Below are 23,572 nucleotides of genomic sequence, written 5' to 3'. Positions count from 1 at the left end.
GGCTTAAAAGATAAAGGTGGAATCTATCACTGAATGCCTTTTTACATTCTTTTGCTTGCAGAAACAAAGGATTTTCCAGAAGTGGTCTTTATCTCTTTTTTTTTTTTTAAACATCAAAGAGAGCAACTAGCGACACCAAATATTTTGCGTGCCACTGGAAAACACCCAAGCAAATGTTAGAATATTCAAAAATTGAAAAGGTAATTTGCAAGATTTAACATTTCCCAAACTGATTTTCGTGTTTGAATCGAAAGCCATCCATCAAGCCAATGTCTGGCAAATTTTCTGCATTAATAGTTTGCAGTTATTTTTAGAAACAACATCATGCTGTACCGTTTCTCTTTTAAAATAATGGGGCCACCATTACTTGTATAATGTACTTGATTGGTGCTGTAATGTGATAATTATTTAAACTTGAATTCCTTTACCGGAAGTTCCTTTGAATCTATGTTATTTACAGAAAATAACGTAGGATTTCGTGGTGTGAGGCATGAATGTTGAAGTAACAGGTCAGAAATTTTCTTTAGGAAAGTGCTAAACAGAAAATTTTGAAATACTGGTATTCTATTTTGTGAATTTTCTCTTTCTGTTAGAAAATAACCTTATTTTTAGTTGTTAAAAAGTGTCGTAACACATCTCTCCAGTAAGCTTTTAATCTTTTTTTTTTTAACATAGGCTAGTCACAATATTATTATTCTTAGTTCGATAACAAGTAACAGTGAGCTGTTTAATCTATGTAACACACTGATTCACTCACAGCAAACCATATTATGTGAATGTTCAAAACTGATTTTGCACAATAAAAATTAGTTTTCTTTAAGAGATACTTGTGCCATGAGATGTTTCTTTTAATTAACACAAACAGAAACGCAAGGAATAAGCAAAATATTTATTTAAAGCCATATATTTCTGTCTGAATATTACAGGCCATCATCAGTTGCGACGATTGTTAATTCCAAGGTAGAATGCGGGCAACGGATGGATTTGAAAAAGCAAGAGCAGCATGATGTTATCATAAAACAGCGCAATGGTATAACCGAGGGAATATGAAAGGATGAAGTTGTAAGCCTCGATGGAGACATCACAGAAAAACTTATTTTGCTAAACCTAGATTCTATGGTTTACATATGGTAGACAATTCCTCTTCCTCAAACTGTCGACTGCACAGATTCACCTACCTACCGAGTAGCCAAATTTTTAGCACACCTATTGAGAGCTCAAGTTAGAGTTGTCCTGCTCATTTATATAAAAAAAATTCTTCAGATTTTCTAGATAAAGTAAAAAATGTTTCCCTACAGCCCACTAATATAATGGTTAGGCTTTGTTTTACAATCTCTCTTCACAAATGTTCCTCTTGAGGATACATTACATCTACTTTCAAAAGTACAGTATATAGTGAAATTGTTCGACTTTATGCACTCCGGATATTTTATTTGTTAAAATAAGTTTTAAAGTCAAGTTGAAGGAACCATAGTGAAGTCCACTCTCCCCCGCAATCGCTAACTTTTATTTAGAACATTTAAGAGACATCCTTTATTCGCCCATATACCCTCAACCTTCATTTTGGGTTCGTTATATAGACTACGTTTTTGCTATCTGGCCCATCATGAAGAAAAATTGCCTACTTTTTTTAATCTAATATAAACGGTCTACATCGATGAATTAGATTATGGAAATAGAAAAGACAGCAAATTATCCTTTTTAGATATTCTACTCCTCCGATCGCCATCAAGTGAATTAATTACTTTCATTGGACGCCACAGCAATCCACTCACCATCCATCGCAGAAGACTTGAATTATTAAAACTTTATTGCGACTTGCTCATACTATTTGTTCGACACCACAACTATTACAGCAGAAACTCTTAAACATTAAACGACATGCGAAATTCAATGGCTTCTCAGAAAGGACCACACAACAGCTTTTTAATTCCTATAAGCCTTGCTCAAATCACAAGGAAACAGTACGTCGTGTTACAATCCCTTACATTTCAGAATTCTTAAGAAATACTATACTGTCTTCCTGTCAACAAATTATCATCATTTTCATCTTCCGAAGTTCTCCTCTGGCTCTCCCTGGTGTCTACCAAGTTCCTTTTGATTGTCATCTTTAGACAAACTGGACACTCTGTAGAAAAGAGATTACAAGAACATCAATCTTACATTAAATTTACAACAGTAAATCTGAGAAATCTGGCCTGGCACAACACGGAATAGATACAAATCACAACATCTTATGGTCTGAAACATGTTCACTTCACTGATGTTGGTATAAATTTGAACGTTTGTTTAAAGAAAGCGCTGAATCCCTACTACACCGTCCGAACTTGAATCGGAACGACTAACTCTCTCTTTCTAATCACACATCTCTCTCTGATGTGTGATTAGAAAGTCTTATTCTAATCACACATCACTTAAGTATTTTTTAAATAGCTAATGAATAATTAATATTCCCTCAGTTATATCATTGCGTTGTTTTATGTATAACACCACGCTTTTCTTACTTTTTCAAATCAATCGGTTGTTCGACTTTGTAATTAATTATCGCCGCCACTGATGATGGCATGTAATATCCAGACTGAAATATATGACTTTAAATAAATAGTATTACTCATTCCTTATGCTTTTAATTAGTTTTTAGTTCCAAAAGTGGGAACCGTAAACAGAATTCATCGAACAAATGAAATAAGTTACTGGAAAAGATTTCACAGAACCTCAAATTAATAAAGTAAATTATGATCATCCAGCCTCGGTACAGAGAAAGAGATGCAAATAAAATCAACGAGTGTTCCATATTATAGATGAATGCTCATTCTCGTGTATCAAAAATTACCATTATCTCCCTCTATCTCTTTGGAGTTCACATTATCCTCTAACTGGTGTGTTCCAAGACCACTTTTCTTGTTTTCTGAGACAAAAATCTTCTCATGGAGGCAACTAGACTATGATTCAATGTCTCATCATCATCAAGATTATCCTAGCATTCTGAATCAATTACCTAAATCCCAGGTATCGAAATATTTATTTTCTTTTTTCAGAATTGAAACTTCTGTTTTCGGCTTTATTCTCTGAAGGGTTCAGTTCGATTTCAAGCAAATGAATTATTCAGGTCAAAACGATCCAGAATTCCTTACAATAAAATAATGCATTTCACAATTCATATGTCAACATTTCTAAACCATCAGTTAGAATGATAAGCACTGGTTAATCTCTAACTTAAAATTTTTCCTTACCATATTTGATTTTTAAAGAAATACAGTATTCTTTTTGATGCATCTGGTCTATTCAATATGCCATCCAAACGTGATTGGGCTATAACTTATCTCGAAAATAAACTGGATTTCAAAACATAATATTGTCCGGATATAACAGTTCTAACAAACACCTGGAGGTATCAATGGAAATGCGTGACCCAATCATCTTCACAACTATTGCTTCGTTTTTGAATTATACCTGTTGTCTGTTTCGTGCATTCTCAATGGAATCGACAAATCCAGCACACGACGTCTCAATTCTTGAATATGTTTGGAAAGATAAATTGTTCTTAAAATGCAAGTCTATATGTTGTGGGAAGATAAGAAATTAAGAGTTTGAATCTTATGATTTAAAAAAAAAAATTTAAATATTACCTGTGCAGACGAAGTTGCTGGAAGGAGCTGTTAATACTAATTTATCTTTCAGTGTACGAGGTTCTGCGCATCGAGCAATTCCAGGTTCGATGTAGTCTTGTTTGATCCAGTCAGACAACCACCTTAACGAACAGTCACAATACAGTGGATTCGCTCCCAGAGCTCTAAAAAAAAAATGACGTAAGAAAGAACGAAGCAAATATATTACTAAGGTTCAGGATGATTACCGGATACCATGAAAATAATTTATAATAATTTAATTGTTAAATTATTGGGAATTTATCATTTTAAGTTAATAATTACCAACAAAAATGATCAAGGAACAGAGGATAAATATCTTAATTGATTTGTAAAAATAAGTCTGCCTCCATCACTACATTCCAGGCTGTCTCCATTTCGCTTTTTCTTTTCTGGACATCATCTGTCTCCTGTTAAGACCAATTTTGTTTGGAAAGAAACAGAAGCAAGAGAAGAACGATATATATATATATATTTCGTTACTGTAAACTTAATGAACATGGCCATATTTTTTTCGAACTGCAGTACGAAATTGTTGGCAGCTTTTGGCATGTTCAAGTTTCTCAACACAAGAGTTACATCATCTCCACTATGCTATCTTCAAATAAGCAAAGATGAAAAAAAAATGCCATCGACCCACTCAAACTGTCAACCTATTGAATGTATGGAATTGCATATTATAATATTCTTTTTTCTTTTTTTTTTCGATGTAAAATAATTATAAAATCTATACAGGTGTTCCCTAAATGTCATGTTAATATTTATTTACTAAAAGCAAACAGAAATTCTAACAAAAATATCCAGATTTACTAGCTATCTGACGAGATGAGCTACTGCACACCCAAGGCTAAGTATATTTATCATTGTGATTTGTATATCATTGCAAAGTATCAAGATACTTCTCTCTCTCTCTCTCACACACAAACAATAACAGTCTATCAATATATTAGTAATATCGTCTGTAGGAAGGTTCAGTACTAGACAATTGGAGAAGCCTGCTCCATAGACCAAATGCTCTACCTTATTTGAAATCATTTCAGGCTTCCAATAAAGAAGGGTGATAATCACGCACTGGATATTATCTCTCACCTAAACACATTCATGAACATTGATGTCCAGCATGTTAGTTAGGGAGCAGATGTGCTATCCACTCAACTCAATATTACTAAATATTATGTTTAGTTATGCTAAATGATATTCCCAATAGAAACTGCTCCTTTGGTCCGTAGAAATTCACATTAGAGTTCCCTGTGACTGCCTTGATATGAAGATCTCCTCACTGAAATTAATAAAACAATTTACGTTTTTAAATATAAATAATATCTTTAAGTTGCTGGAGAGAGGCTCTCTTGGCAGCGAGGTACGCCTATAAATTAAAAGACTGTCTTTTACAATGGAATTACGATTATGTATTCACCCTTCGCCTAAATAACGAAAACATTCAGCTGACGTTCAACTTCTGCACTATCCCGAAACCATTTGGTTAACAGATTTTGTCAATCAACTATCTTTGGAAAGATGCATTGGTTGGAGTAAAGTGAGTGTCTGAGCTTATTACTTTTAAGACAGAGTTGGTATGTACTCACTCATTTTAAGAAAGCTCCCTCTTTGTATACGACACTCCGATATTGCGGTTAATCTTTTTCAGTAGAATTGTTAGTTGTTTTTTTTCCCTGACTTTTTATCTCGCTTGCACACTACACGTGCTAGTGCCCTGGAGATACCTTAATGCTGAAGCTTCCCAGCTAATCCCAGGAAGCATTCCATCATATTATTCATTCTATACACCATCGACTTAAAATTCAACAGCGCTGCGTAGAGTACACTTCTCTTTGCTATTTAAATAAGTATTGCAATTCCCTTCCTAATAAAAAAAAATAAAATTTTCATTTTCTCCATAGGGTATTTCTTTGTAAGTCCCAAAACAAAGTTTTCATCCTTGCATAAGTTTGGAAAGTTCTGGATTCTGGGAAAAAGAATGGAAATATGTTCGTTAACGACCTTCTTCCTGTTAACATACAGTGTCATTAACTTCCCTATCAAAAATTGTTCGATTTCTATTGCAAGCTTTTTTTTCGCATATTGGAATCATTATTTCACAACACAACGAATATATATACTGTATATATATATATATATAATGATAAGCCTTTTTATGTCACGTTTTTTGAAACTCAGAAGCTACCCTGAGTGTCGAGTCTTCAAAATTTGAGTCATCAGAATTCAAAGAGAACCGGCCTACCAGTCCGGAACACGGGGGATTGGGTGCCGTTGTCGCCAGGGAGGGGGCGGAGCCCCCTACTATTATATAATATTATATTCTGGAAGCATCTGTTAACTGAGCATGTTTTATAGGAGACTTTCCCACACTATTGCATGAAATTAGCTTACTGGTCTTAGATTGTCAGTTATCTCCAAAAGTATTTCCATGACTATTCATCAACAGAATTGCATCTATACAGTGGTATCACAATTGTCAACGAATCTCAAAAGCCAAATAGACTCGACCTAAGATTCAGGGGATGGAATGAAAGATTGTTAAGAGCGGGATGAGATCTAAAAATTATCATCTGTATCAATGCCCAACGTTTCTTATTTTGTTTGGTGTTTTATTTTTTTTCTTTTCACAAAAATTGTCCGACTGAAACAGAAATTTATAATTTAAATCCGTCTGATAAGGTCGGAGAAATAGCATACGTACTGGCAGTTTACATATTTTTCGCAACACATCGAAATATTTTTTTTTCTCGTGTAAATTTTGTATCGCTGTGTGCTCCTTTGTATTAAGATGTATTATAATGATGTCTTATTATGACAAATGTTCCCTTAGTTTGGGAATAGCTGAAGAATGTAGACAATGCACAAAAGCAGTAATAAATCTCATCAAGGCTTTCAACTAATCTTGTTTGCCCGCATACCTGCAAGTAAAAGCACGGCCTAGGTTTCTAAGAAAAACCAAGAGCTACTAAATTGAAATATATTAGACAACTCTTGTATTCATGTCGGTTTAATTATTTAATTATAATGGATAACCGAAACGAAAACTCTCACAGCCCATCGAAGTCATTTGAAACACATTCTGGCGCAGCCAGGCAGCTAAGACAACAAGCAGATATCAGCAAACAACACATACCAAGTCATATCTAAACTAGCTAGGGCCATTAACCCTCGGTCTCTAAAGCTAGGCATGCTGTAAAGATACTTACATGTGTGTGATGGAGACCAGGTCCCGGAAGGCTCCCTCAGGAATCATCGAGATGTCGTTGCCATGGAGAGATCTGGATGTTGGAAGAGAACAAGCAAACGGTGATTAACATCGACAAATGGATGCTGTCTAATGTCAAGAACGAACGCAACCGATCTGCATGGTTTGGTTGCGTTCATAATTGTAGTACGGCAGCAAAATTCTTCCGATTTAATGATAACTATCTTCGTCTGACGAAATCAAAATACAACACTACCCCTTCCCCTCATCCTCTCACACATGGGTGATGACTTAGAAAAAATTAAGACGTTCTAATTTACGTAACAAATTTCTCTGTACACTAATGAATTACTTGCCTAATGAGATCATATCCTCACGAAAAGCTAATGACGCCAAATACACGTCATTTATTTCAGAATTAATAAAATTTGCGTTGCGTACAGGATTAGGAGTGGGAGTAAAAAATAGGCGGCTCTTATGAAAGTTCATCCACTTTCTTGTTTTGTAGCAGTTAGACTTTTGCTTCCTCGACTGAATACTTGCCAATGGCTCACTTTATTAATTACTAATAAAAGCAACAGGAAAAATATTGCACCCATACAAAGCGTCATTTAAACATTAAGAAGCACTTTCGCAAGTGATCTGACTGCAACAGATGAAACAAGTCTTATTGAGACTGAAGTCATTTATGAAAATGATTTCTGCGTAATTTTCTCCATAAATTTAAACGAATAACTGTTAAAAACGAATATTTTATGAATCCTCAAAGCTGTAGCTATTTAATAAAAAAAAACTTATGGCTTTGAAACAGACCAACCTAAGTTACATTAATATGAAATTTAGTCCACTGACTATAGCCATTTCAAGTTGACTTACTCCTAATAGAGTGACTACTTATCTTTTATCTTCTTTATTTTAGACGATACCAAATAAATTTTAAATAGTTAAAATTCGAGATAGCAGAGCCTTAAGACTTATTGAGAATGATAAGTCCATTAAACAAATGCTTCTGTTAAAGATTATGAATCGGAAACGAATAATATACCTTTCTGACATAAGACTTTTATGGTATTCTAACAGATGTTTTTGTCTCTCAGATTTCTGCCTGGTCTGATGAGAATCAATAGTTTCGAAAAACTTCAAGGCCAGTGAAACATAATCAGTGCACAAATAAAAGGCGAATGTAAAAGTAAATTTTAAAAAATTACAAAAAAAAATAATAATAAAACTGATAAAAATGAGGGAAAAAATCCTTATCCCACCCACGGTACAAAAATGTACTATAGGTTTACTAATAACCTTTCTTGGGTGGGAACCAATAAAAAAATATATATATATATGGGCTAGTGCAAGCCAAGGCAACTTATACAGAAGGATAAACAAGATATTTGTCAGAGCTGAAAGAAATTGTTCAACATACCGCGTGCTTCCATGTTTTTTTTTTTTTTTATCAAGTTTATTCACATTATGTTATGAGCCTACTGCTGAGAATGAAGAGAGGGCCTTGTTAGTCGTACTTACAGATTTTTTTTTAAATTAAACTGATTGGCCTCTAAATTATTTGATAAAAAATGCATATATAATAGTAGTGATACTTACAGGATCCTCAATGACTTTAATCCCCGAAAACTGTCCACTTGTAGGCACTGGAGTTTGTTGTAGCTCAAAATCCTAAGAGAAAAAAAGAAGCAACAAAAATAACGTCAGCAATTAAGAGAAGAAAAAAAGTATGATTTAAAAGTTTTAAAATGTCAAGACGGGATCACTGAACAGTAATTTATTTGTAGAAGGGCAGAGAAGAGAAGAGAGGTTATTCATAACGATTAACTGCAATGGACTCTTCCATTCATTTCAATTTTCCTTGCGAAATAATTAACAAATGATGTGCTGCCACGAGGTTACTCGCGGCACGCTTTATTTTGCTGTCAACGGTTGAAACGTAGCAAGCATTTCCGCATCCCAACTCGGTTTTCTCGCTGGCTTCAACGAGTTCAAGTCTGTAAATTCGTTATAAGCCTTGGCATGTAACCAAAGCAATTTTAAAACCCCCCGGAGTGGTTATTTATGAAGAGTTTCCATGCCATTGGTTTGGTACCACAATCTACACTACATGATAAAATTATTGCCATATTTTATTAAATATCATTTTCTGTGACGCACTGAAGAGTGAAGTTATAGAGGAGATAAGAACAGCGCTGTATCTCCTCTTTAATGCGTTCGCTTGAGCAAAGATCAAGAGTGCTGAAATCATCCTTTTCCTACCTCCCCCTCATCTACAGCGAAAACGGGGAGGTTCCCCAAGTGTCATAATGTCATCATTATAGATGTAAAAATATCATAAAGAACCCTTGGGACGACATTACGTAACGCAGATGATTTTTTATTGCTTACATTTAAATCAGCACGTGTTACTAATGGCAACATAGCGTTATTGAATGACTCGTCATATTCCGGAAAGACGTTCATTGGTTGTGCGTGGAACAGGCTTAATGCTAGTATCACTGAACACAACTTGGGCTGCCACTTTCTCCCACGGTGATTGCTTGCAGTAAAAGCGTAATAATTCTCAGAAAGAGTAACATATTTCTATGATTATTTGCAAGTTTTAATTTCAAACAAAGTCAATTTATGATAAATAAATAGCTGATTCGTTTTTTCCGTTGTTATTTTGGACTTTAATTTTTTTTTTCTAAAGTTTGGAGGTGCTTTTAAAAATAATTGTGTTAACTTATTTTTGACAATGAAACATACACTGAATAAAGCCAAACTTATTGTTGTCATGGAAACAATGCGTCATATCCGTTTCACTGAAACCAAGGAAATACTTATTGCTGGTAAAAGACCTGCCATTAGCCATAAAAACTGCTTGTTGAAATCTAGTGAAGATCACAACTGATAGATTGTTTCTTATCTAGAATGCCTAACAATCCTTGCCTATTCAACAGAGGCGGTCGTTAGAATAATTCAAAAAAGCTGTAGCTTTCTGATTATTTATCTCGTAGACAAAACTATTTTCGTAATTACGATACAACGAATAGAAATTTGAATAGCAAATAACGTTGATAGCGGCACTGTTATTTTCATATTATCCTAAACATTCAGTCCGTTATGGGAAATATTTTTAGGTATTTATCAACTTAATAAAAATATACTTACAGAGTGGATAGCTTGGTTAAATTAGAAAAGATATTGTTGGAAAGAATTGTAATCTGGTTGTTGCTAAGATCCCTATAAATAAAATTAAACAAAATACATGGTTTTAAAAATAAAGTAGCATAGAATGAAGAATTAATGTACTAATTAAACAAATACTTTCTTCAATATACTGCGGCATTCATAAATCTAAAAAAAAAATTCACATGAACTCTGTTACTAAGCATAAAAAAATAAGTCTGCGATGCAAACAAAAAAATAATGTGCTTAACGCTCTAGTGAATTAATAGGCAATAAAAGAATACTATTTTAGGTTATACTTACAGCCTCTGGAGTTCATGTAACGCATTAATTTCTTCAGGAATAGTGGAGATCTCATTAACGTCAAGATACCTATAGGCGTTGAAATCAATTATATATTATCTTGCAGTTATGCACTCATCTTAAATATCATTTCATTAAACAATTCTTAAGACAGCAGCGCGTTAATCGAAATATTTCCCCTCATTAAAATGCTAATCACGTCATCAATAAGCAGTGTGGAATATTGAGTTTGCCCATATTCCAAAATCATAATAGCGTGCTCCTCTCTCTGGAAAAGGATGTGCTGGATCACCACTGGTGAACGAATAACATAAGCACACAGAAAAAGATTTTCACGTTGTTGTGACCTACAGAAAGATTTGTTTAGCGTTTAATTCTACTTGATTTATTATTAGAAACTTGGGACCTCCTTTGAAACGACTCGAATTTCAAAGATAATGCTTGAAATATGTTCGTACAAGTGATTGAGGTACAAAAGAGAAATTGAATTTTTCCCCACGTCTTTTTTTTTTTTTCGTTGAAAGGAAAAAAAATAGTGCTTTAATGAGTACCAAAGCTGATTAAACAGTGTTATATACAAGACCGTTTGAAGTTCTTCAGAGATGAATTTCCCATCGTCGATATGATTATTGTTTTCGTGAGAAGCCATAAACTGACAGATTAGCGAATGTTTTGACTGTATATGTTATTTTTCTTTCTCAGTTTTCATGTATTCGTATTTTTTTATACTCAGTTTGCGACTGAGTGAAGTTCGTAATTTACTTATTCTGTCACAGTATTAAATATTTCAATGTTTCTGGCTTGCATCGCAACAGGCAACCGTTCATCTGAAATTATTTTGCATTCCGCGTCCCATGTAACGAATTTTTGGATCTCTTGGGTCAGAAATATTCTGAGCACATCGGCCTAATAACACAATTGGGTGTATGTTTGTGAAGAAAGTTAAATATTATTACTTCAATATACCAGAGAAGTACAGGGGACTAAGGTAGACGAGAAAAATACGCAATTCTTCATGGATTAACGTATGTTAGAATGGGAAGTACTGTCTTTATTCTTATAAGAGAACTGTCAAATCACAAAACTGGAAACAAAACAAATTTCTTCTCCCCAAGAAAGTGCATAAAGTTTCATGTTTCGTCTCCAGAAGTTTCCAAAGTATCTAAACTCATCCATCTATGATTCCAATGTGCTATTGGTTATTTGTGGACAAAAATAATATTAAAGCACACAAAATCGGAGATTGTACTTTTTTTTTTTTTTGTACTAAAAGTAATAAAGTAGGCACTGGACTCTATGCCTGCGCGTTATTTCAAGCAGGACCACCACTACTTCTCCGTGGGATTAACTGCTATGATAGCAAACAAGCCTTGTAAGCATTTCGTTTTAATAATTATTAGATATTTTTATTCATTTTTTTATCTGGTCCGGACATCATGCTCTAGAGTCCATACATGGAACTCTTTCAAGCCACTTCAGATCTCTATTAAGCGAGGCGGTGGTCTCACACCGGGCGATGAAAATAATCTCCAACCGGTCTATAGAAATATCAAAAAAAAAATCCAGGATAGTAATATCAACATCTCTGTCATGTCTACCATAATACAATAAACAAGCAAGACTCGGTCTAGACGAAGTTATGAATATGATTATGCCAACCCTATTTATTTATATATAAAGCAAATTTAATTAATCTTAATATTAACATAATTATGGGATGACAACCTTTCCACAAAAACAGTAGTCAATGGCGATACTGTCACCCTTATTACTGTAACAAGTCTTAGCAGTCTACTGCGTTCACAACCTACGGAAACGCTTCAAGTCATGTCACTCTGATTCCTGGAACTGACTACAAATGATTAATGAAGTGCATTCACCCAGTAATGTACCACATTCGACAACAGCGCACACAACTAATATAACGTGCGCCGTGGGTGGGCTACTATTCACTCTGATGTATATTATGAATATTTCGTTGGGTATCGAATTCCTTTGATGCTCGTTTAAAATTTTTTGTTGATGAAGGTGGCTAATTGGCCACATCGAAAATGTTAAATTAATCCATATTAAGCTAGCCTATTAAATATAAGCGCTTAAATAGATGAGAATAATTCATTCAGCTGTCAATACTTGGGAAATGGGCAAAACGGATCACACAAAATATAATTTCAAGTCTCTTTCTTTGGGAATTCTGTTTTTTTTCCCGTTTTTAAATTGAAGTGGGCAACTATTTAAATTTAAAATCTCGCTCTTTCTCAAATTTAAACAGAATGTGAGGTTCTAAATTTTGGAAAAATGCAAAACAAGTTTTTTTTTTTGCCCCTTTCTTCTCCACTTGTTTGAACCAGACAGAACCGAAAGAAGGCGGTTTGCAGTTACGCATTCTACAATAAAATACACCTTTCTTCTGTTTAACTAGATTAAGTGTGATTTACAGTTTTCCTAAGTGTCGCTTAACAGAAAAACATTGAGTTCAAGAACATCATGTTAAAACAAATAATATTGATTTTATGTGTCAATAAACTTAAACAAATTTCAGCATAGGAGATGTTTTTAAGACTCGCTGTAATTTTTCGATGCGGTGGAAATAACAGATATCTTTAAAAACAAGCTCTTGTAAAGAAAAGCAAACCACAACGTTGGAATTCAAAAATCAGGTTATAGTTGTTGTTTTTTCCCCCAGTGTTTACTTGATTCTTAAAATTGACCATATTTTTATCTTTCGTGTCATTTTTAGAATGATTTTTTTTCTTTAAGAGCAAACACATAAAACTACTCTTTAATTAAGTTCATAATATATATTGCAGTGCTTCAACTTTTTTTTCACGTCATACTAAACATAGAGGAGATAAAATTTGTGAGACACTGGGAGGTAAAACTGTAGGGGGATTTGAAAGCGTGGTGAAAAAATCCATTACATTTTTATAGTATATAATTATAATATCAATAAAATGTATTAGGAAGATATTAATTATTGAATGTTTTAATTACGTAATTAAATGTATTGAATAACAATTTGAAGATGATTTTACATAATTGAATTTAAATACAGAATTTCTATACGGAAGAATGGTGGAACTACCATTCTTCCGTATAGAAATATCAATGGTACTCGAAAACAACTGGACCAGTGAGATGGACAAATCGATGCAGTTTCCTGTAAGGCAACTTATCGGAGCGGTAAAAATGAAACAACAATCAAAATATGTCGAACGTGAAAAAAAATCCGAAATAAAGTAATGTGAAAACAATAATTATCATTATCAAAAGAAGCCATATACCTCGTGTTCAGATATTTTCGACTATTGTCAAATTTTTAACGGTTGTCAAGTAGATGGTTTAAATTTTTTTTATCACTATAAAACATTTACAATCATCACCTTTAAACCCAATCGCTGCACACCAGTCAGGAAGCTTTGATTTGTTATACAGTATAGTATCGTTATTTTCAACTGATCTTTTTCTTCTTCCTACGGGCATGCATCGTGTATCCTTGGGACCAATATTGCAGGCGCCTGTACTATTGTTCTATTATAGCTGCACTGCTGTTCAAGTCCCATTTAAAATTATAAGGGCTAAAACATCTCTTGCTAATGGGAGAGCTAATTAAATCAGTAGATCTTATCATTTATAAGTAAATATAATAATAATCGACCCAAGGTGATTCAGAGAAATTCTGGGGGTGGTCATAGGATATAAATGGACATTTACTTCTTTCGGGAATTGTCAAATAGGCTTACGAAAATACTCGTCACTTATTCCATCATATAGTTGTTTTTCTATTGAAGCTATTTTTCTTCTATGATGTTTGCTATTACGAGTTCTTTTTAGACGGCTTTACTAAATGGATACAGTTCGGGTATTTTATTAGAATTTTTTTCAGAGATTCAGGAGATACAAGCAAAGTCAAATAAAGTTCAGTCGTTCTGGTAAAAGTTTCATAACGAGGAAAGAAAAAAAAAACCCATTAATGACAGTTTCATGAAATGAGCCTTAAGAGCCACTGATGGATCATCACTCATTGCGGCTCTTTTAAATGGTCAGTTAAGGCCAATCGCTGTGCAGTTGAAATAATAAACTGAAAACATTGCAGCCATCATTAAGCGTCATAAATCATGAATGAAACGTGCAGAAGCGATCGTCTTTATATAGATAATATGCCGCAAGTTTGTTCTATGAACTAGGAATTTTTTCCCGCATTACGATCATTATATAATAGGGGGGGGGAAAGAAACGAAACCACTTATGTACTTACAGTTCCGTTGTAGTAGGTGGAATGACCTTTGGTGCCGCTTTTAACTTTTGGCGTCCGCAGTGTACAATTGTACCGGCACAGCTGCACCTGGAAGGGCACAACGAGTCCGGTCCACAACTGTCGAACAGCTCCAGCTCTAAAAAGAAACAAATACAAAGGGATTTTATATTCTATCTGAAGAATAATTCATTCAACGATGAATATCAACAATGCTACCCCCAATACCTTGTATTTTTTCCCCTTCTTATAAAATTGAAGTCATCTTAAAATTAGAAATAGATCAAACTGTCATATTCATTGTTTATTACAAATTGCTAATAGTAGCTTCGAAACCTCATTCGAAACAAACTGCTCATGTATTCAACTCCAAAATTCGAAGCTTTTTTTAAATAAAAAGTATCATTTTTGTCAGTGTCTGGATTTCGTTGAACATATGCATGTTCCTTCAATTTCGGACATGGAGGATCATGCCATCCTAGACTCTTCACCACTGCAATCTTCGGAGTGCTCCACACATTGCTTTCCAATTTTTAGTTCATCACATTGTGTTGTAAATGTTGTCGTAAGAATGTCTCTGTTAGGCCTATACGTGTTTTTTTTTTTTTCTTTTGTGAGTGCCCCTTTTCATCCTCTGTCGAAGTGGTGTGTGTGGGGGGGGGGGGAACTCGTACTGTATTCCTGCGAATGCGCAAAATGGCATTCAACACGTGTAACGCAGTCAATCTGATTTTTCTCGACCTTAGTGCTAGTACTGGTGACGACTCATCCATTGTCTGCTGACTTCTAGTCGAATATCGGTCGCTGTTTTCTAATGGCGGAGAGAACGAGACGGTGCGCGCGCAAACACACACAGACATGATCCCCTCCAAAAGGCTTTCATCCAGAAACTGACAACGTTTCGAATCTACATTCACGAGCATTCTCATTTTTGTGAATATGCCTACTAATCGTAGAATACCACTCTTCACTTCACTGCGAAACAGGTGCAAATCACAATGCTGGTGCTGCCATCTGCATGCTCTCCGATTGTTGCCAATAATGATTAATAATACAGTGGTGTCGTGCCTATTTCTGAAAATACAATTCGATCATCTTATGGCAATAAAATATACAACTTTCTTATACATACATACAACAAAAGACGTTTATAGGTAGCTTATCAAACAACAAGAGTTGTTTTTATAACAATAATATGAAACAACGAAAATTAAAATAATAATAATATGAAAATATCCATGCTGTTTCATTAATTTTTTAAAGAATAAAACAGAGTGCATAAATAAAAGAATTAAAACTATTAAAAATTAGAGCTAATTGGAAAAACATTTGCAGTTTTCCAAATTTATTTATTCATTCTGAACGATTTTTTTTTCTTCTTTCTCTCGCTTTAGGATGTTTGTAAACATAAACATGTTTGTTTGAAGTATTCACTTCTCACATCTACCAGCACAATTCTGAAAGATGGGTCCAACAATTTGTTCCTTCCTTGAAAAGCAGGTCGTGGTGAGGATTGCAGAAACAAATTATTTGCCTTATTGCAGGATCCAGAAAGATTAAGAGACTCAATAAAAAAAAAAAAATCCAATACACTGTTTTAAGAGAGAAATGCATCAGAGTTGCTAATCCTGACTCTATTCCCCCCCCCCCGAGAATTTTAAAAGAACTGCAGCTTTGTTGGATATCTTCCCATTACAAATATCCCTGACAAATGCAGTCGCTCAGGTTTCAAACCGGCGCATCTTTATACTCATGATTTTGTTCTGCTCGAAGAAAAAGCTACTTCATCAAACGTAAGCACACTTCAACCACAGAACTTCTGCTTATTAAGTTCTCCATAGGGAGAATCCACATAAGTTCTTGTTGCTACGATAAACTATATATTAAAAATTGAGTATTGTTAAGGATAACGGTCTCTAAAATATCTTACCGTCACATTGGAAATCCTTCTGTTCCACATCTTGGATCGGGATATCCCTGAGCGTGTTCGGAGTCTGACAACGAGGGTTTCCGGTTACAATATTATGTTTTCTAAGCCAATCAGACAGCCACCGAAGATGACAGTTGCAATTGAGAGGATTTGCAAGTAAGTTCCTAATTAAAAATACAACAAAGATAAACTTAGTGTGTGTAACAGTTAAGTGCACTTAATTAAAATATTGTTCCGTTATTTTGCTAATAACAAGAACTTTATCGATATTCGTCTCCTATACGATTCGCGTTTTGGAACCATTCAGTTAGAAATATTGGGAACTATGCATAGAAGACCTCTTATGCTAAATCACTGCATAATAGGGGCGTGAAGTAGTACAAAAAATCATGCTTTATCTTCAGAACAGTTCGTAGCTTATCTTCACCCCCCTCCCCCCTCCACGATTCTAATGTATTAGAATGTTCCGTACTTTAATGGGTAAAGACTGTCATAAAATCCGTATAAAAGACGGAGTGGAAACTATAAAAATGCTAAAACTGCGAACAGTAATATACTGTATCTGTTTCGCGATACTATATCAGAACGTTCATGTTGTTCAAATATACTAGGAGCATTTAAAAGTCAATAGTTCGGTGTAATCAAAGCTGCTGTGTGCTAATTTAAATATACTTATTTTTAAATGTTATTTCTACATGTAAAATATACAATCAATAACGGATGTTTTTAATTTCTTGGTTATAAAATGAAATTTGGTTAATACACCAAAGATATTCTGCAATAACGAAAGATTAAATTGATTTTTACAAGTCACCATGCTGTAGCCGGAGAAAAATGGCGGCCGGTGTGTTAGTGTTTTGTGTAGTGTATTATTGATGATGAAATTAAAGAGTCAGCTGAGTCATTGTGTTGTTAATTAGTGGCGATAGTTTTGAATGATAAATGATATATACAGAGGTAAGTGTTCTTCATTTTCTGAGGTTTTTTAAGGTGAAATATTTGCTACCGTTGCTGGTAGATCGATTTGATCTACGGGATATATATAATAGAGTAACATTTTATTGCTGGTAGACATCTAAGAGTGTCTACGGGATCTGCTAGTGGACCCTCAAAAGTCCACAGGATTGTCTTTGCCTGCTCGGGGCACCTGAGGGACCTCTACTCTTTCTCCATCTGTGTCTCAACACATTTTATTTCTTGAAATGACAAAACTTCTAAATGAGACCCAATTCGAAGAAGTCTACAGGGAATTCCTCAGACTGGGAAAGCTACTGAGTGATAATTGGCCGGGAAAGGTTAAACTGTATGACACGTTTCCCCCCGAATGTGTCTCAGACGCTGTCGCTGAAAATCATTTAGAGTCGATGCCTTCTACTCCTTCAGACTTTGCAGAAGTGCGTGCTCACAAAGTCGTCGCTGAAGATCATTTAGAGTCGATGCCTTCTACACCTTCAGACTTTGTAGAAGTGCGTGCTCGCAAAAAGCGAAGAACAACAGAAGAACCGCACAATGACAATACTGTAATGGAACAGGATTCTCAGGGTTCGGACGCCGCTACTTCTCCCAAAGAAAAGGTGCCTCCGGTCATCCTTAGAGAAAAACAAAAGTGGGCAGCTTTACGATCCACAATGTCCAATCTGCATATTGGCTTCATTAAGGCCGAAAACATGGATGAAGGCATAAAGATTCAGCCAGCAACAGTGACAGACTACAGAAGGTTGACCAAGGAACTGGACAACAGAGGCATCCAGTATCATACCTTTGCGCTCAGTTCAGAAAAAAATTTAAAAGTAGTCCTTCGTGGTGTCTGTGAAGACATTGACACAGCAGAAATCGCTGCTGACCTAAATTCTCAGGATCTGCCACCAGTCAAAGTGAGCAGAATGTACAAAGCAGACAAAAACTCCCATGCCATTAGTCCTTGTTGAGATTCACAAAATATATAAGGATATCTACAACTTAAAAACAGTCTGTGGTCTCATCGTCACACCGGACCCACTCCGTAAAAGATCATCTTCTGGGCAGTGCCACAGGTGCCAAAAGTTTGGCCATGCCCAGAATCTATGCCGAGCAGAATATAGATGTTTAAAATGTGGAGACAGCCACCCAACCAATACCTGCACCAAGCCAAGGACCACCTCTGCCAAATGTGCCAACTGCAGTGGCCCTCATCCGGCGAACTACAAAGGATGTACTCAACACCCAAAGAACAGACGGATGGAGGCAATCAATCAGCCCTCCTCCTACAGTACAAGAACACCAGCGGCCCAGACATCAAAACCGGAGACTCAGCGACCACAGTCGGAGACCTCCAACCAAAAGCAAACAAGAAGTTATGCCGATGTGACCCGTACAGCTAGGCCAATTCCAGAACAAAATCAACCAAGAGCACCTAAAAACCTAACAGCTATTATCACGGCCTCACTAGCAAACATGCTACAAAATTTTAGCCTATCAAACCCTACTGAAACCTCTACTAAAAGATTTCTTCGTGAAACACAGGTCATCCTCACAGCTCTCATAAATGAATAGTAACAAACTCATTCCAGCATCTCTTCAAATAGTTGCTTGGAACGCAAATGGCCTCCTCAAAAACAAAATCCTGGAACTCCGTGCCTTCACATCTAGGTATCAGCCAGATGTTATTCTAATCAGCGAAACTCATCTAAGACCCTCAAGACAACCCCTACAATAAGGGGCTATCACCTATACAGAAATGACAGACTACTCTACAGAGGTGGTGGCACTGCCATCTTCATTAAAAACTACATTAAGCACCACTCTGTGAGCATTCCTTCAACCACTAACCTTGAGATCACAGGAGTGGAAGTAGTCACCAGCTCCACTGGCAAACTGAAAATCTACTCAGCTTACAACCCTCCCCAAAAATCTCTACTTCACTCTGATCTAAATGCCATCTTAGGCATCAGAGGGCCCACCATTATTGCCGGGGATCTGAATTCCAAGCACCCTGCCTGGAATTGTTCAACCACAAACAAGAATGGTTGCATCCTTTTCAATTACTTAGGATCAAGCAACGCTGTTGTGGCAGGCCCCACCGAACCAACTCATCTCAGTACGTTCGGCACTGCTGATATCCTGGATATAGCTATCCTGCAGGATATTAAACTTCGATACAGTATCATATCTATGGATGAACTATCATCCGATCACAATCCAATACTGCTGCAGCTGGGAAATCAGGAATTCCTGTGTCCTCCTTCTCACTCCTACATTGTATGGGAAAGACTGTCAGCAGCACTCAAGGATTATATTGGACCTGTTCCTCACATACGCACAAAAGAAGTAGAAACTGCAGTTACAAATCTCACACAACAAATTAATTCTGCTATAAAGGTAGCTTCCTCCTACAAATCTGCCCGCAAGTCAGATCGTTTGCCTGAAGACATCATGAACTTAATCAGAGATAAAAACAGAGCTCGAAAGAGATTCCGTAACACGTGTGCACCACAAGACAAAACAAATCTAAACAGACCTAAATGGGGCAGTAAGAGATGCACTGAAAGCTCACAGAGACTATATATGGGATGAAAAGTTATCCTCCATTTCACCTAGTGATCACTCCATCTGGGGACTACTGAAAAATACCAAAAACAAAGGCAGATCCCTTCCCCCAATATTAACTGATCAGGGCCTTGCTCACACAGATGTGGACAAAGCAGAGGTTATAGCGCACAGCTTGGAAGAGCAATGCAGGCCTCCGTATGGAAACCTTGACTTTGACCACATACATAAGATTCACAGCAAAGTCAGACACTCACTCAAACTTCCTATCACCAGCACTGACCATATTGCATCAACATCACCTGCTGAGATATATGACATTATTAAAAATTTAAAGAACAAAAAAGCTCCTGGACCAGACGGCATTACTAATCTTGTGATTAAACTTCTGCCCCGGAGGGCAGTAGTGTACCTGACCAGTATAATAAATGCAATTTTAAGATTTCACTATTTTCCTTCCACCTGGAAACTGGCTGACGTAATTCCCATACATAAGCCAGGCAAAGACTCACACCTACCCCAAAATTATCGTCCAATCAGTCTCATCTCAAATCTGGGTAAGGTTGCAGAGAAGGTCATCCTCTCACGACTTCAAACCTCAATAAATGACCTAAACATCCTTCCAAAAGAACAGTTTGGTTTTAGGCAACACCATAGTACTACCCAGCAAATCCACAGAATTGTTGAATACATCACAACCAGCTACAACTGGCGCCAGTGCACAGGCGCTGTTTTCCTAGACTTATCCAAAGCATTTGACAAAATCTGGCATTTTGGACTCCTGCACAAGCTTATCTCAGCCGGCATCTCACCTAAAATGGTTCATTTAATCCACTCATATCTTCAAAATAGATCAATGCAAGTAAAAATCAACGGTTCTACATCCTCCCAGCGCCACATCTTTGCTGGAGTGCCGCAGGGATCTCTACTGGCTCCATTGCTGTTCTCTGTATACATGTCAGACATCCCACACAATCCGATGACTTCCATTTTGGCCCTATATGCAGACGATACGGCAATACTAACCAGATCTCTCAGACCCCTTTTCATTACCAGAAAGCTTCAAGAAAACATTCTAAAGCTGGAGGGTTGGTTCTCTAAATGGAGATTGGAAGTCAACCCCCAGAAAAGCTCAGCCGTTCTTTTCTCAAAAAGGCCAATGTCTCCTGTAGGAGATTTGTTACTATTCAATATTAAAATTCCCTGGCAGTCAGAAACAAATTACCTGGGTGTAATTCTCGACAAAAAGCTATCTTTCAATCAACACATCAAGTCTGCATGCACAAAGGCATCTAAAGCCATAGCAATGATCTATCCGCTAATTAATAGAAATAGCAAGCTCAGCAACAGAATCAAATTGCAGCTATACCAGTTGACGATTCGTCCTATAATCACCTATGCCTCTCCGGCCTGGAGCCACACCTCTAATGCTAACATCATCAAAATACAGCGAGTGCAGAACAAGTGCCTGAGAATGATTTTGAATGCCCCGTGGTATGTTAGAAACACTCAACTCCACAGAGACACAAATATTCCCTATATCTTCTCTTTTCTACGATCCTTAGCCACCAAGTTTTTCCTAAAGACGTCCACACATCCCAACGATTTGGTTCAACAAGCTACAGCATACGATCCAACGGACATATTCAAATACAGAAGACTAAAAGCTATATTGGCCTCCTTTAGTGATGCATAATCTCCATGCCCAATCAGGGCGAGCATTCTGCTCATAAATTTTACCTTCACTGCAACCACAACAGATAGCGGGGAATATGAAAAGCATCTTGCTTCACCCCTAAAGACATAAATGTCAATTGTCAAGTCCATGCTGTAGCCAATGAAGTTCTAACTGAGGCTTGGCTATTGCTGTTACCCTCTTGCCATGATCAGAGCCTTAATAGCTCAATAACACCTTATCCCTACACTGTCCTCTACAGATAACGGGGAATATGAAAAGCATTCTTGCTTCGCCCCTTTAAGCCAGTCCTTATAAGGACTATAAGGACTAGATGAGAATAATACCATACTCTTGGAGGGTAATGGATGACAATGCTGTAGCCAATGAAGTTCTAACTGAGGCTCGGCTATTGCTGTTACCCTCCTGCCATGACCAGAGCTTTAATAGCTCAATAACACCTTATCCCTACACTGTCCTCTACAGATAACGGGGAATATGAAAAGCATTCTTGCTTCGCCCCTTTAAGCCAGTCCTTTTAAGGACGCTGTGATGTCATCTGTCGTCACTCCTGTAGTAACTATAGAGGAATTAAAATGATAGAAAGGGTGCCGGCAGAGTAACATGGAACTTTTTCTAGTCTTCAATTGATTAGGAAAAAACTTTTGATAGAATCTCAAGAAAAGAGATACGGAATAGCATGAAGAAGAAAATGATCCAAGTGAAGTATGTACAAGACATGTATGATGGTAGTAAAACAAGGGTGACATGTGGAGTAGGGACCATTGAGGCATTCCCAGTAAAAGTCGGGGTTCATCAAGGGTCAGCTTTGAGTCCCTTCTTATTAGTTATGCTCTTCGATGTGTGGACAGATAATAAGAACTGAATCACCCTGGATGATGATGTGGCAATTTGCACAAAGTCTGAGAAAGAAGCAGAAGAAAGACTTGAACAATGGAGGAAAGCTTTGGAAAGAGTGGTTTGAGATCAGTAGAATTAAAACAGAGCACGTGTTGTAGTGAAGCAGCAGGAAGTAAAACATTGCAGGGCACAAATATGACGCTAGTGTCTAGGTTCACGTAACTAGGATCACGTGTCCAAAGCGATGGGTACGTGGACTCAGAACTCAACAGGAGGTTCCAGTCAAATGGATAAACTGGGAAAAGGTTTCAGGCATCTTGTGTAATATAAAAGTGCCTAGCAAGTTAAAAGGAAATATCTACAAAATGGTAGTAAGATCTTCACTGATGTGTAGCAGTGAGACCTGGCAGATGACCAAGAGATGGGAGAAGAGAATGGACGTAGCTGAAATGAGAATGCTGAGACTTTCAAGTAGTGTAACAAGATTGGACAAGATCACAAACTCACTGATCAGGGGAACAATGAAGGTAATCCAAGTATCTGAGAAGATTAAGATAATCAAGGCTAAAGTGGTTTGGTCATGTTATGCGGCAAGACAAAAGCTGTGTGGAGAGAAAAGTGCTGAAGAAGAAGTCACTAGGCAAAAGAAGTAAGAGGCGACCTAAATAACGATGAATGGACACCTTGAGAGGACCTCCAAGACCTCGGACTAGAGGAGAAAATGGCCTTGGACAGAACTGAGTGGAGGAAGTTGATCCGCTGCAGCGACCCTACTTGAGGGAAATTAAGCTGAAGAAAAAGAAGCTATGATGTCATCTGAATCGACATGGCACATGGGGCTATCAGCATTATTCTAAAGCTATTTCTAGATACTTTTAATTTTTAAAGAAAGTTTAAACCAATTATACTGAATTAATTTTAATAAAATTACATATAATTTTATTAAAATTAATGATGCTTTAATTAAACATCTATATACGGTAGACAGAACGTTTCA

At 36.4% G+C, this 23,572-nt stretch overlaps 1 protein-coding gene across 1 annotated transcript in view; it reads right to left on the bottom strand.

The window, feature by feature from the left end:
- LOC150106349 (protein slit-like) overlaps positions 1 to 23,572 on the bottom strand; it is a 427,776-nt gene that overhangs the window by 29,347 nt on the left and 374,857 nt on the right. The window contains exons 23-29 of the mRNA XM_090392392.1: positions 16,515 to 16,678; positions 14,588 to 14,723; positions 10,330 to 10,398; positions 10,009 to 10,080; positions 8,452 to 8,523; positions 6,854 to 6,925; positions 3,630 to 3,793 (exon numbers count right to left, since the gene is read on the bottom strand). Of these exons, the coding sequence (XP_090248518.1) occupies positions 3,630 to 3,793; positions 6,854 to 6,925; positions 8,452 to 8,523; positions 10,009 to 10,080; positions 10,330 to 10,398; positions 14,588 to 14,723; positions 16,515 to 16,678 (749 nt within the window). The remainder of the gene's footprint in view (positions 1 to 3,629; positions 3,794 to 6,853; positions 6,926 to 8,451; positions 8,524 to 10,008; positions 10,081 to 10,329; positions 10,399 to 14,587; positions 14,724 to 16,514; positions 16,679 to 23,572) is intronic.

This window comes from Typopeltis vanoorti, chromosome 5 (assembly GCF_054136105.1).
Source record: "Typopeltis vanoorti isolate ZY-2024b chromosome 5, IOZ_Tvanoo_1.0, whole genome shotgun sequence".
Lineage (NCBI taxonomy): Eukaryota > Metazoa > Arthropoda > Arachnida > Uropygi > Thelyphonidae > Typopeltis > Typopeltis vanoorti.
Note: the sequence above shows the minus strand (reverse complement) of the source record. Positions and strands in the feature narration are given on the sequence as shown.